At 32.1% G+C, this 13961-nt stretch overlaps 1 protein-coding gene across 3 annotated transcripts; it reads left to right on the top strand.

Annotated features, from left to right (window-relative positions):
• Positions 1-851: 851 nt before the first annotated feature.
• Positions 852-11626, top strand: LOC143056254 (alpha-galactosidase A-like). Of its 3 annotated transcripts, none has more exons than XM_076229343.1 (8): positions 852-881; positions 5627-5787; positions 6183-6357; positions 6997-7171; positions 8428-8522; positions 9205-9366; positions 10515-10712; positions 11173-11626. In XM_076229343.1, the coding sequence occupies exons 2-8, from the start codon at positions 5636-5638 to the stop codon at positions 11425-11427; spliced, it is 1212 nt and encodes a 403-aa protein (XP_076085458.1). In that variant the 5' UTR covers positions 852-881; positions 5627-5635; the 3' UTR covers positions 11428-11626. The 3 variants fall into 3 exon arrangements, with proteins under 3 accessions (XP_076085458.1, XP_076085457.1, XP_076085456.1); XM_076229342.1 differs by having other exon boundaries at positions 858-976; XM_076229341.1 differs by lacking the exon at positions 852-881 and adding an exon at positions 1109-1148.
• Positions 11627-13961: the final 2335 nt, after the last annotated feature.

The following is a 13961-nucleotide window of genomic DNA, read 5'->3' as shown; positions in this document are numbered from 1 at the left end:
AATTTTTCTGACGTCAGACACTCAAATCAATAAATGTGTTGTTTTTGTGTTCTGTTAAATTGTTCCTTTTAAAATTGATAAACGATGATGACTGATGTACCCATATTTTGACTATTTTATTTATTGTGTCTGTTTATTTAACGCATCAATGTAAAAATATCGGAAATTGATGAGACTGTCATTAAAGTGAGAGGGTTAGCGCTATAGAACCAGGTTTAATCCACCATTTTCTACATTTGAAAATGCCTGTACCAAGTCAGGAATATGACAGTTCTTGTCCCTTCGTTTTTGATGCGTTTTGTTATTTGATTTTGCCATGTGATTATGGACTTTCCCAATTGATCTTCCTCTAAGTTCAGTATTTTTGTGATTTTACTTTTTTTGGTATAGGACTTTTAAAGAAAATGGTGGGTTGAACCTGGTTTTGTGGCTAGCCAAACCGCTCGCTTGGGTGATTTTTAAAGGTATTCGAAAATCAATTTCTAATACTAAGAAATCATTTTCTGATAAATAAATTCTGTATTAAGACTTTCTAATATTTTTAAATGAGATTTTAATGTTAAACCGAAAATACGGTATTTTTCATTATGAAAAAATAGCTTTTCATATGTACTGTAAATATCAAATAATGTATAAAATATATTTTGATAATTTCTACTTTTTTCTAATTATCATTTTATGTATGAATTTGTCTGTTATAAAAACCAAATTATGTTATTGTTTTGTGACAAGCCGACTTCAAGTAAAGTTTATTTTCAAAAATTCGATTCGCTTTGATTTGATGGTGTTCCATCGAAAATGGAGGGATTCGTTGGTGAACATGTACATTTAATTTATCGTTTCACTTCCCGGTATATATTAGCCCGAAGTAAACAAGAAAAGTATCATCTATAATAGAACTGTTTGATTATTTATTTCATTCATCTCAACATCCATTCTTGGTTTTATATGTGTTTCATTTCAGATAATAATTAAGGCATGTAGAAATTTTTATACAATTTTCAGCATGTTCAGCACAGGCACTTGTTTCTATCCATTGGGAGACCCACTATCAACGTATAAATATATGGAGATACGTTGATAGTGGGTCTCCCAATGGATAGAAACAAGTGCCTGTGATGTTCAGACACCAAATTATTTTGGGAATGGTAAAAAAATATAATCTTATTTTACATTTGTAAAAATAGGGCAGAATGGCATTTTCTACTTAATATGGCAGTAACTTGCAACAGTTGATGCACCAATAGACCACTTTCGAGTTCATCCGTCACCGGAAAAAACTCGTCAATTATATGCGCCTTTATGACGTCATTTACCAGATAGAGGGGGTTGCCTGTATCCCTGCACTATTTATGTTCATCAAGCGTCTTGGTGATCGTCATTGTGCAGGATAAACTAGAAATAATGGTTGTTCTGTAGGTACTTAATGACAATTCCCTAATGACATCAATGCTGATTGTCAATTTTGAGAATTCAATTTGTCGTATAATTCGTACAATATAGAATTATAGTTTTCCAACCACTCGCTCAACATTGGAATGGAAGTGACGACGCCCCTAAACGCACAAATGACGTTCACTAAAACCAGAGTTTTTGATGGAAATGCATCGAACTCGAAAGTTGTCTATTGATGTACTTTTAAATTTAATATACATATGCCCAGTTTTCTGCTTATCTGACTAAAAATACAATCTATTGTTCACCATGATTGAAAACTGTGATGATCAGGTAAATTCTACTCACTTATGCCTAACTGAACAGAATTTCTATTGTTAGATTTGACATGAAATTTAAAGGTCAACTATTCCTTTTGTTGTTGATCAGGTGGGTATACAATAGATTGCAAGTTTTGTCACTAAAGCAGAAAACTGCTCATCCCAATTTATAATAAATTGCATATATGTTGATGCATATAATGCTAGAGATTTTAGCCAATATAACTAGAAAATGCCATTCTGTCCTAATTTGCTTTAAATCCAGTGTAAACAAAAATACCTCTATAGAGGAATAATTTTATCCCTCTAAAGAAGGATTATCGCTCTATACAGGTATAATCACCATACAGGGGGTTTGTTCCCAACCTGTTTGTAGCTGATACTTGTTAATTTCTGTGTTATTGACATTGATCTCTTGTGTCTTAAGTAATCATACCTCATCTTATTTTTCATATGTATAATTTTACATAATATTTTTATTAATCAGAAAATGCTTCGTTGGAACAGATACATTTGTAGCTACAATCATCTTTTTAAAAGAGGGACGAAAGATACCAAAGGGACAGTCAAACTCATAAATCTAAAACAAACTGACAACGCCATGGCTAAAAATAAAAAAGACAAACAGAAAAACAATAGTACACACGACACAACATAGAAAACTAAAGAATAAACAACACGAACCCCACCAAAAACTAGGGGTGATCTCAGGTGCTCCGGAAGGGTAAGCAGATCCTGCTCCACAGTAAGTATATGTTACGATCATCGTTGATAAAATGCATATATACAAATCATTTTCTTTACATAATGAAAATCTGAAAATAAGCTGTTAAAGTGGGGAAATTGGTCTTTTAAAATATCCCTGAATTTGTGAAAGTCTTGTCTTAATGATTTGCATGTACCATGGATTATAAAAAAAATGCAATGTAATTGGACAATTATTTATCAACTCTATCATTGTGTCTATGTATTATGTTTCTGCTCAAAGATTCAAGAATTTCCAAATACCCATAAAAAATTAACATGATTAACGAGTTCTGTGCCACAGGGCCGATTATCGGCCCAAAGTCATACTCCTTTCAGTGCCAAAGGGCCGATTCATTGGCCGATTGTAATGATGTTATGAACTACGTAATGTACTATGACGTCGCCGTTTATGTGATAAATTTAATTCCTCCGTCTTGAAACATTCGCGCGTTTTTTACCAAGATTAAAAAATATGAAAGGGGAGCTTTTTCATAAAATTTAGGAAAATAAAATTATGTAAAGGATGCATTTATAAATGCGTATATAATATTTAAAACTATAGCGTCTCAAATCCACTCTTTTTCCCGACACTATTGCAGTAGTCATTTAGTCTAGGCCGTTTAGTATATTTATGTTTTATTTACTTTCCTAAACGGGTTAAAGTTTGCAAAAATTCAAAGAACATAATACAAATAAAATTGTACCAACATAAAATATAGAAGATAGAAGTTACTCAAATACCCTTAACAAAGAACAGATTAGAAAACGTGCAAAAAAAACCTCCAAAAAAGTACGCAAAAAGTGCACTACACAATAATGACGTAATTAATCTAATGACGTGATTTGTTAACGCATCCATCGGATTATGGCTAATCCTTATCTGTGGTTATTCAGTTTATCCTCCTGAGTGAGGGATCACACAAAATTTAACCAGAATCTAGGACATATAAAAGAATACTGCAGAGAAATTTCAAAACCATTGCCTATTTCATGCTGATTTTCCCAATTCATTCGACGAAGAAATTTGTCTTGATAACATACAGTTATGCCCATGTTTCATTAAAATGACATCAGAGAATTTTAATGCATTGTTTTTGCTGTGTTTAATTTTTCTAGGCTTTATACGGCATACGTTTATAGAAATTTCAAAGTCAAAACACTTAAAACATGAATAATAAATCAATCATTATGGGCTGTATACAAGAGATACAAGGAAATTAATATTGTATTTATCGTGTGAAAATGTCGGATTGTGCCGGCCAAATTAATATTCCAGGTCAACATGACTCTTTTAATTGATACATATGTAACATGTTTCTTAGTAAAATACATGTTCTTTGATCGATGCATGTCTGTACTCATTTATTATTCGTCCCTTCTTCCAAATAAGAGAAAGAAAAACCGCGCACAACCTTAGAACTTTGTGAACAATAAAAAATTCTAAATTACAATTACAGTGACTTATTATTGTACGGTTGTCAAGAATTAATGAACACATTATTTTTCATATTAAGATACGATAGAAATTTCCTATTAAAAGAACTCTGACAATGTTAGATCAGGTCTTCATTTTATACAATTAATAAACAACAGGCTATTATTTGAACTTGGAATTATTTTTAATTATGGAATTTGCTTGATTTCTTGTTATTGATTTTTTTTATAAATTCCATGTTTATTCTGTACTGAAATGCTCTGTGCTGCGCACAACACTTTCTATTACAAAGAAAATACTATATTTTCAATAGAATGTACTGTGCCGTGCACAACACTATCTAACCAAAATACATTGTATGGAAAGTTTTATTAACCGCTCAAAAGATTATAATACCACATTAACATGGAATTTATTAAAAATTTTAAACACAAGAAATTATGCAAATTCCATAATTAAAAATAATTCCAAGTTCAAATAATAGCCTGTTATTTAACGTTTTTTTTTTTATGACATTTCGGAAGATCATATAATAAGAACCAAAAAAGGGTGGAAAATTATAAAATGAAGTTGTTCACAAAGAATAATCCCAAACTTTCTTTGATTTATATATAGTGACAAATTAATTTGCATTATCTGTTTTCGTATAATACCGAATTTTGACCCTGGAGGTATATGATTTAAAAGCCAGGTTTGCTTCTCCGGATAGAGCATTTGATTTTCTGGTACAGTTGAAGAGAGGGCAACTGAAAGAAGTAAAGTCAAACTTACAATCGGTGCAATTATTGTTTCATGGACACATAAAATAGTTATCCCTACTCAAGGCCCATACCAAAAAAATAGTTTACCTTATTAAGTTGCACTTTCTAGGACCAAGGATTCTTATTATACAAATCCTTGCTAGAACCGGGACCAGAATATCATACAAAACGAAACTTATCTAAATATCTAAACTCCGGAATCCAAAATCGGTAATATATGAAAGAAAATAGACTTTTATTAGAAAAGGTTTAATATTCCCGCCATTTTCAGTTAAAATCTTTTTGGCGCTATTATACTTGTACTATGACGTCGCCGATTTTGCGTAATCGTAAAGACAATCAGAAAAAAGCATTGGCACTGACGGGGTTTCTTTGAAAATTTATTTGGCAGTGAAAGGGTTAAGATATATATTATATGATTTATTTTACAAATAACTAACATATTTTACTACAGATAAAGAAAATTTAAGAAAAAAAGAGGAGACTACAAAACAATTATGTATGATAACACATGTATGACATTTTCTCAAGTACCTGTACATTTGTAACCCCATAGATTTATACCTTTGTTTGATTAGGATTGAAAAACAAGAGTTTCTTGGGAAAGAAGCATTTTTTTTAGCAATTTATATTTTTAAAGATCAAAAGAATGCATATATGTGGAAAGAGGCCACGGTGGCCGAATGGTCTAAGTAGTTACTACTGTAATCACTAGCCTGTCAACACTGTGGTTGTGAGTTCGAACCCCTCTTGTGAGGGTGCACTCTACTCCAATCTTAATTGACTAGGATTGTCAGTTTTCTTATCAAAGGTCAATGGTTTTCTCCAGGCACTCCGGCTTCCCCCACCAAAAAAAACTGGATGCCACGAAATAGCCTAAATGCGGTGCTTAAAAGTGGCGTTTAATCACCAAAAATCAAATCAAATTAAATGTGTAAAAACTTACATGTGTACCATTTTATTTACAGGACTTTGTTATGTTAGCATTTGTTTTTTTACTGACCATTCTTTCTACACTGGTGAATGCATTAGACAATGGGCTGGCTTTAACACCAACAATGGGATGGAGAAACTGGGAAAGATTTAGATGTGAAGTGGACTGTAAAACATACCCAAATGACTGTATTGGGTAAGTACATGTATACACTGAGACGGTTGTTTATAATATGATATATTAAACTATTGATTAATAGGTTTATTTTTGCTTTATGATTCCTACTCTTATAATAAAGGCTTAACAAAAAGTAAAATCACAAAAATACTGAACTCAGAGGAAACTTCAAAACGGAAAGTCCCTGATCAAATGGCAAAATCAAATGACAAAACACATCAAACGAATGGACAACAACTGTCATATTCCTGACTTGGTACAGGCATTTTCAAATATAGAAAAAGGGGGATTGAACCTGGTTTAAAAAACAAGCTCTCACTGTTCTTGGTAAAGAAAAAAACCCAGAAACTTTCAGTACTTTTTTATCTTGATTAACTAGTTCATTACTAACATGACAATATATCTTTTTAAAGTGAAAGATTATTTATGGATATGGCCGATGCTATGGTAGCTGGTGGATTTAAGGATGCTGGGTATGACTATGTCCTTCTAGATGATTGCTGGCCAGCTCCACATAGAGATTCCTCAGGAAGATTACAAGCAGATCCAAAAAGATTTCCTCATGGGATTAAAGCACTGGCTGATTATGTAAGTGACACACAGACTACCCTGAAAATATTTCTGCATTTATTTAATCTTGATATCAAGATGCAAAATGGTCAATCTTGTTGGTGTTGACTACCAAACTTTTCCTCAGATTTGCCAGTTCTATGTTTTACTTCTAAATGGTCTAATTATCTTATTGCTATACACAAAAACAAATGGTCTTTCAGTACATCATGTTGTGACATTTAATAGCTGGTTTTATGATTTCCTAGTAATACTTGTTATATAATTCTGAAAAACTATTTCAGAACTAATTTACTAGGTACTTTTATATCAGCAATTATGTTTGCTTAAATGACAATGACTTGAAAACATTTAAATGTACATTTCTTCCTAATAAAGAACTGTGGTGAAAATTAATACTGATTTAGAAATAATGCATTTTGCAGTTGTGCCAGTGAAGTGGGAAAACAATTTGTACTTTTTGTTGATTACCCAGATGAAATTATTAACATAGTGCTTCCATTATTGCTAATGAAAACAATGTGAAAATCATAAAACTTATGAATATAATGTGAATTTTAAGTTTTATAATTTATTTGACACGAATAAGCTTAGATCACAATTACCAAGAAACATGAAGTTTACAAATAATTGATATTATGTTATATTTATGAACAGATCCATTCTAAAGGTCTAAAGTTTGGTATTTATGAAGACTTTGGTACAAAGACATGTGCTGGTTACATAGGTAGTGAGTTCTATATGCAGACGGATGCCCAGACATTTGCTGATTGGGGAGCAGACTTGGTTTTCTTTGATCATTGCTATGCTGCAGCTAAGGATATGAAATATGGTAAAAATATAAAAATAAGACAATGTGGTATGATTGCCTTACCTACCATGCAATGGCTGTATAGCCAGTCAAGGTCGTTAAACATTTCCATTTGTTGTATTATTCGGCGTTTTGCATTTGCGCCGATCTGCATTTCATTTGCGCCAATTTTTGTTTTCATTTGCGCCGATTTTATTACAGGTAAATTACAGGTGAATAGATATAAGAAGATGGTGAGTGTCAATGAGAGAACTCTCCATCCAAGTCATGTTATTGTTCATTTATCATTATAGACCTCTTCCATTTGCCACTTGTACAAATGTAATGAATTGTCAATCACAACATGTATATAACTGTTGTCCCCTGCTCACCACTGGGAGGTGGAAGAAGGCCTACAAGATACATCTCCAGACTTTTTTCCTTGTTGACCGTATTCGTAGTTCTTTAGCATCTGTCTTTCGGACATTTACTACATGGTTATGATCGATCTGTGTTTTGACAATAGAATCCGTGGTAACTCTGGCTTTACACGATTTTATGGTACATTAGTAAGATATGTAGTTAACTTATGTTTGAGAACACTGACCTTCCGATATGTATGGCCCTCGATGATTAAAGAATTTACTTCTCGGTCCGTTTCAATGTGCAATATGACCATCAAGTTACAACGAAGTTCCAGAACAATATGGATCAAAATTAACTTAAACATGGATGAAAAACAATTATAAGTAACCAGATTTTACCAATGGTATAGCACAGTAGTGAGTACATGTACAAGTTTTAACTTACCTGTAAATCTAATTAGGAGCAAATATAAAATCGGCCCAAATGAAAAAATGAAATCGGCGCAAATGAAAGAATGAAAATTTTCAAAATCGGCGCAAATGTCATACGCCCGTATTATTGCCTAACACGGGGACAATGAAATAACTATCCACCTGTGACCGAATGATGAAAATATAAAGGACTATAGGTCCCTCTATGCCCTTTTCACAATGAGAAAAATCCAATGCCATACAATTCAGTTATAATTCCAGACATAACAAAATTCAAAAACAATTCAAAAACAAGGAATGGAAAAAAAAATTGAGACACATGAACATTATTTAGATCTTACTATATAATTTGTTTTTATAGATTTTACCATATAAACTTCATGATTATACATAAAGCACACAAACTTAAAGAATCAGATGAGAACCCTTGAAACTGATAAAGATAATCCCTGATATATGATATTAGTTTTTTTTTTTTTTTTTTTTTTTTATATTTTTAAGGTTTTCCTATTATGGAGTTTTTCTTGAACAAAACTGGCAGACCAATAATATTTACTTGTCCTTGGCCTATGGACAACAGAATACAGCATATTAAGGTATTGTCAAGTACAATTTGTATATTTCAGAAATTACAGTAATATTTGCTATTTTTGTAGCAGACAATACTTGATAAACAAATTTAGGGAATACGCCCGGACAAGCAGCATATAAATTTGAATGTTGCATACTACTTTAAAGTCAGAACTATAATATTTATTGTTGACCTCTGTCCAAAATCTGGCAAATCTAATATTGTCACTCTGAAACTTTTGCATTTTTTGCATTATTTTAATCATTGCAATAATTTCTGAATTTACACTACCAGTACATGTAATTGTAAAATTTAATTTAAAATGCATAATTAAATTACAAACTTACAACAAGTACATATTTACCTTATTCACTGGAAATTACTGATCTCCTCATGATTAAAATCTAAAAACACTCATACCAAATTGGAGAAATGATTGTTTCTTCACTATTTAGTTTCACTTTCTCCAGTTTGACTTCTTTATATTAGAAAAAAATGTAATATTTCATGCTAGACATTCCTGTTACACAGAAAATTTATAATAATAAAACTTATTTACACTTCTTAATTTCTAACCTGATCTACAAGGGTATAAGGAATATTTGAAAGATTTACAGAATGTTTGGTTTTATTATTTGTAGCCAGATCTACAAGGGTATAAGGAATATTTGAAAGATTTACAGAATGTTTGGTTTTATAATTTGTAGCCAGATTTCCCTGCTATAAGAAAGACCTGTAACATGTGGAGAATTTACAATGATATTGAAGATTCCTGGGATAGTGTGATAGGGATTATAAACTGGTGGTCTAAAGACTGGTACAACATGTCAGCTTACCATGGACCTGGAGGCTGGAATAACCCAGATATGGTAAGAATTGTATGTCAGCTTATCATGGACCTGGAGGCTGGAATAACCCAGATATGGTAAGAATTGTATGTCAGCTTATCATGGACCTGGTGGCTGGAATAACCCAGATATGGTAAGAATTGTATGTCAGCTTATCATGGACCTGGAGGCTGGAATAACCCAGATATGGTAAGAATTTTATGTCAGCTTATCATGGACCTGGAGGCTGGAATAACCCAGATATGGTAAGAATTGTATGTCAGCTTATCATGGACCTGGAGGCTGGAATAACCCTGATATGGTAAGAATTGTATGTCAGCTTATCATGGACCTGGAGGCTGGAATAACCCAGATATGGTAAGAATTGTAGCTAGACTGAAATCAGGGGTGCTATGTGGAATTCAGTTATATATATGACATGATTCAAATTACAGATATGAAGTTATAAGAAAAGTTGAGTTTGAAAGAGGACTATTTTATGCACTCTATACAGTTATAAGTAAAAAGTAAAAACACAAAAATACTGAACTCCGAGGAAAATTCAAAAAAGGAAAGTCCCAAATCAAATGGCAAAATCAAAAGTTCAAACACATCAAACGAATCAATGGATAGCAACTGTCATATTCCTGACTTGGTACAGGCATTTTCTTATGTAGAAAATGGTGGATTGAACCTGGTTTTATAGCTAGCTAAACCTCTCACTTGTATGACAGTCCATCACTTGCATTATGCCCATGTTAAAAGAATATGTTTTTGTTGAGCCTTGAAGACAGTTGCTTAAGCAAGTCATAGCGGTGATGTGTTTTGTCCTTGTTTATATTAACATTTAGTTTCATTCTGTCTTGAAATTATTTCGAGACTTTCATGAGATTTTACAAAACCTAAAAAGATTCTTTATAGGATGAAAAGACAGTATCCAGAGTTGAATTAATACTTTTTTCATTCCTTCATATTTTGCTGTGTTTAACTTTTTATTGATCTTTCACAATTTTTATATTGTCATACAGTAGTGAGTGTACTAATTTCACAGCAGAGGGGGACAGTATTCTAGGAAATCACAGTCATGTTTATTCATTTCTGTTTTAAACAATATAAATGGAACTGAAAGAAACTAGGTAAGCTAAGTGTGAACATGCTCTCTGCTAAATTTCATTCTTATTTCTTTTCAGATAGTTGTAGGTAACTTTGGGCTTAGTCCAGATCAGGAAAAAGTACATTTTGGGATGTGGTGTATATTTGCTGCACCATTACTGCTGGCTAATGACTTAAGAAGTATAAACAATAGGTCCAAGGCTTTGCTACTAAACAAAAGACTACTAGCTATTAACCAGGACCCCTTAGGTATACAAGGAAAACCAATTCAAATGGTAAGTCTATTATAATTATTGATTGATGGTTTATTATCTAGTGACAGTTAAGAACTAGAGGTTTTATAAAGTGCTATCTTTGAAACCCTTGAACTTGTTCCTTTTGAGTTGATGAAATCCTTCAGTGTTTGTTTGTTACCTTTAATTTTCTTTATTTTATTGATTTACAAGATATGAACATCAGTTTACTACTGTTTACTTAATTTGACACAGTCATCATTGCTGGGAGAACTGACTTAAATTTATTGCATTTGTTTTGTTTAATTTCAAAAATGCAAAGTTAACATAGTCTGATCTTAGCTAGTCTTTATTTTTCTTCTTATAAGCTGTCCATATATATTTGTTATTGACCTGGACATTGACGACTGTTTTATATTCACAAAAAAAAAATATAGCATTAGTATTTCAAGCTAGTTTGAGCATCTCAAAATTTGTTTTCATTGTTTAAATATTTTGATAGGGTGATGTGCAAGTGTGGACCAAGCCTATTCTACCCAAGGGAAGTAAAGCTGTAGCAGTGGTGTACACAGTACAAGGAGGAAATTTTATACGAGTCAAATATCCCCTGGAGTTCTATGGATTAGATGCTGGAGACTATCATCTAACAGAAGTATTTGAAGGTCATGATTTAGGACAACACAATAAATCCTCCATTATAAGTTTTACAGTAAATCCTACTGGTATATATATGTTTACAGCTAAACCTGTTAATTAATTGTATGTGTTTTCTTGTTGTTCAGTATATTTAATCTCTGGTATCAACTTACAATGTATCAATTATGTGGGTTCAAAATTGTACTTTATAATTTATTCTTTACAAAAGTGTTATCTTTGCTTCATATTTGATTAACTGTGATTGAGGAGAATGAAATCATTTTGAATTTTTGTGTCACAAGATTTTGTATCAGTTAAAATCGTTTATTTTTGATATAGCTGCGTTGTAAAAAGCAATGAAAAGAAATCCTATTGTTTTACTATACTTAACCATTCCTCTTTACATTTATATTTACTCAGATTGCTATATATATATATATATATATCTATATATAGATTATACATTCCAAAGTATATATATTTATATAAATTTCTGTTATAGAAGTTTTCCAATGGTCCCGACTTTATCCCATATAAACATATTCCAAGAAAATTTATGGTCCCAAATGAACAAAATCATTTGTATTGCATTTATGTCAAAACTATAAATACAAATATGTCGAGAAATTTTTGTATGGATTTACCACATCTTTTATATTTTGCCCGTTATTTAACAGATTGTTGCCTTTTTCTGATGGTGAAATGTTTGACAGTGTAGCTTCACATGCATCTATTATGAACCTTATATGGTTTAGCTCCATTTGGAGATAATGTGAATTCCTTAGATATTATTTTTACCTTTGTATCTTTGGTACTATTTTGTATGGGTTTTACTCATTGTTGAAGGCTGTGTGGTGACCTATAACAACATGAACTATTTTGTATGGGTTTTACTCATTGTTGAAGGCTGTATGGTGACCTATAGTACTATTTTGTATGGGTTTTACTCATTGTTGAAGGCTGTGTGGTGACCTATAACAACATGAACTATTTTGTATGGGTTTTACTCATTGTTGAAGGCTGTATGGTGACCTATAGTACTATTTTGTATGGGTTTTACTCATTGTTGAAGGCTGTGTGGTGACCTATAACAACATGAACTATTTTGTATGGGTTTTACTCATTGTTGAAGGCTGTGTGGTGACCTATAACAACATGAACTATTTTGTATGGGTTTTACTCATTGTTGAAGGCTGTGTGGTGACCTATAACAACATGAACTATTTTGTATGGGTTTTACTCATTGTTGAAGGCTGTGTGGTGACCTATAGTATGGGTTTTACTCATTGTTGAAGGCTGTATGGTGACCTATAGTATGGGTTTTACTCATTGTTGAAGGCTGTATGGTGACCTATAGTACTATTTTGTATGGGTTTTACTCATTGTTGAAGGCTGTGTGGTGACCTATAACAACATGAACTATTTTGTATGGGTTTTACTCATTGTTGAAGGCTGTGTGGTGACCTATAACAACATGAACTATTTTGTATGGGTTTTACTCATTGTTGAAGGCTGTGTGGTGACCTATAACAACATGAACTATTTTGTATGGGTTTTACTCATTGTTGAAGGCTGTGTGGTGACCTATAGTTGTTATTTTCTGTTTCATTTGGACTCAGGTGGAGAGTTGTCTCATTGCCAATCATACCACATCTTCTTATTTTTATACTATTGTCTAAATTTAGTGCCACAGTTAGTGTTACCAAGAACAGATTGGGTGAATCAGATGAGACAGTATAATAATGCATAATATTTAAGCAGTTAAACACATTCATTGAAATTATATCTCATTTTATATTGCAAGTTTATATATATATATGATGGATGTTTTTGACCTTGTTTCATTTACAATAAATCTTTATTGAGTTTTTTGTTGTTGTTGTTTGTAGATTAATTCAATCTTTTCTTGCGATATAAACATTTTGATTTCAAGACATTATGAAACATTGGGATCTTTATAAAGTGTAAGCCGTTTTTCAGTGGAAAGCTCTCTTGCTGGTAGAAAATTGTATTCACCATCATGGTAGAATTGTGTTTCCATTTAATGCTTATACTTAGACAAAATCAGAGGTCACTGTCAATATAATTGGACTTCTTAGACGTTTAGACATCCTGTTCATTGTTGAAAGCAGTGACATTTGTTTATTTTCACATACTTTTATTTATTTTTGGACAATTCTCCTAAAAATGCAGGATCTCCAGTGAAAAATGCAAATGAAACAACTAGGAATATTTGACCAGCTTAAGTGTATCTGATAAACTGACAAAACTATGAAAACTTAACATTGACAAAAAGACCATGAACATGAAGTCAAGTTCGTGTGAAAACTGTCAGGCAGAAATGTACACCTTACAATAATTCCATATATGATTGATATATTGAATACACTATCTAATTTGTTTGAGACATTACATATACTATCTGAATGCTCAATATTGATCAATGAACCATGAAAATAAGATAATCAAGATCAGATGAAACCACATGTTCACCATACAATCATTTCAGACATCATATAAAGTTGACATATTGCTTTAGTTATTTAGTATGTGAAATACATTCTTGACGAAGAAAATGTCACCTAGACCACTGATGAAATGAGGTGGAGTTCAGATGAACCCTTACTGACAGATATGTAGTCGTTGCAGAGATCT

Source organism: Mytilus galloprovincialis, chromosome 13, assembly GCF_965363235.1.
Source record: "Mytilus galloprovincialis chromosome 13, xbMytGall1.hap1.1, whole genome shotgun sequence".
Taxonomy (NCBI): domain Eukaryota; kingdom Metazoa; phylum Mollusca; class Bivalvia; order Mytilida; family Mytilidae; genus Mytilus; species Mytilus galloprovincialis.
Note: the sequence above shows the minus strand (reverse complement) of the source record. Positions and strands in the feature narration are given on the sequence as shown.

Coding starts and splice junctions, on each gene's coding strand:
- LOC143056254 (XM_076229341.1), top strand. CDS start 1,119: ATGTTCAGACACCAAATTATTTTGGGAATG. Junction 1,149..5,626: donor ACCAAATTATTTTGGGAATG/GTAAAAAAATAT, acceptor TTTTATTTACAG/GACTTTGTTATGTTAGCATT. Junction 7,172..8,427: donor AGCTAAGGATATGAAATATG/GTAAAAATATAA, acceptor TATATTTTTAAG/GTTTTCCTATTATGGAGTTT.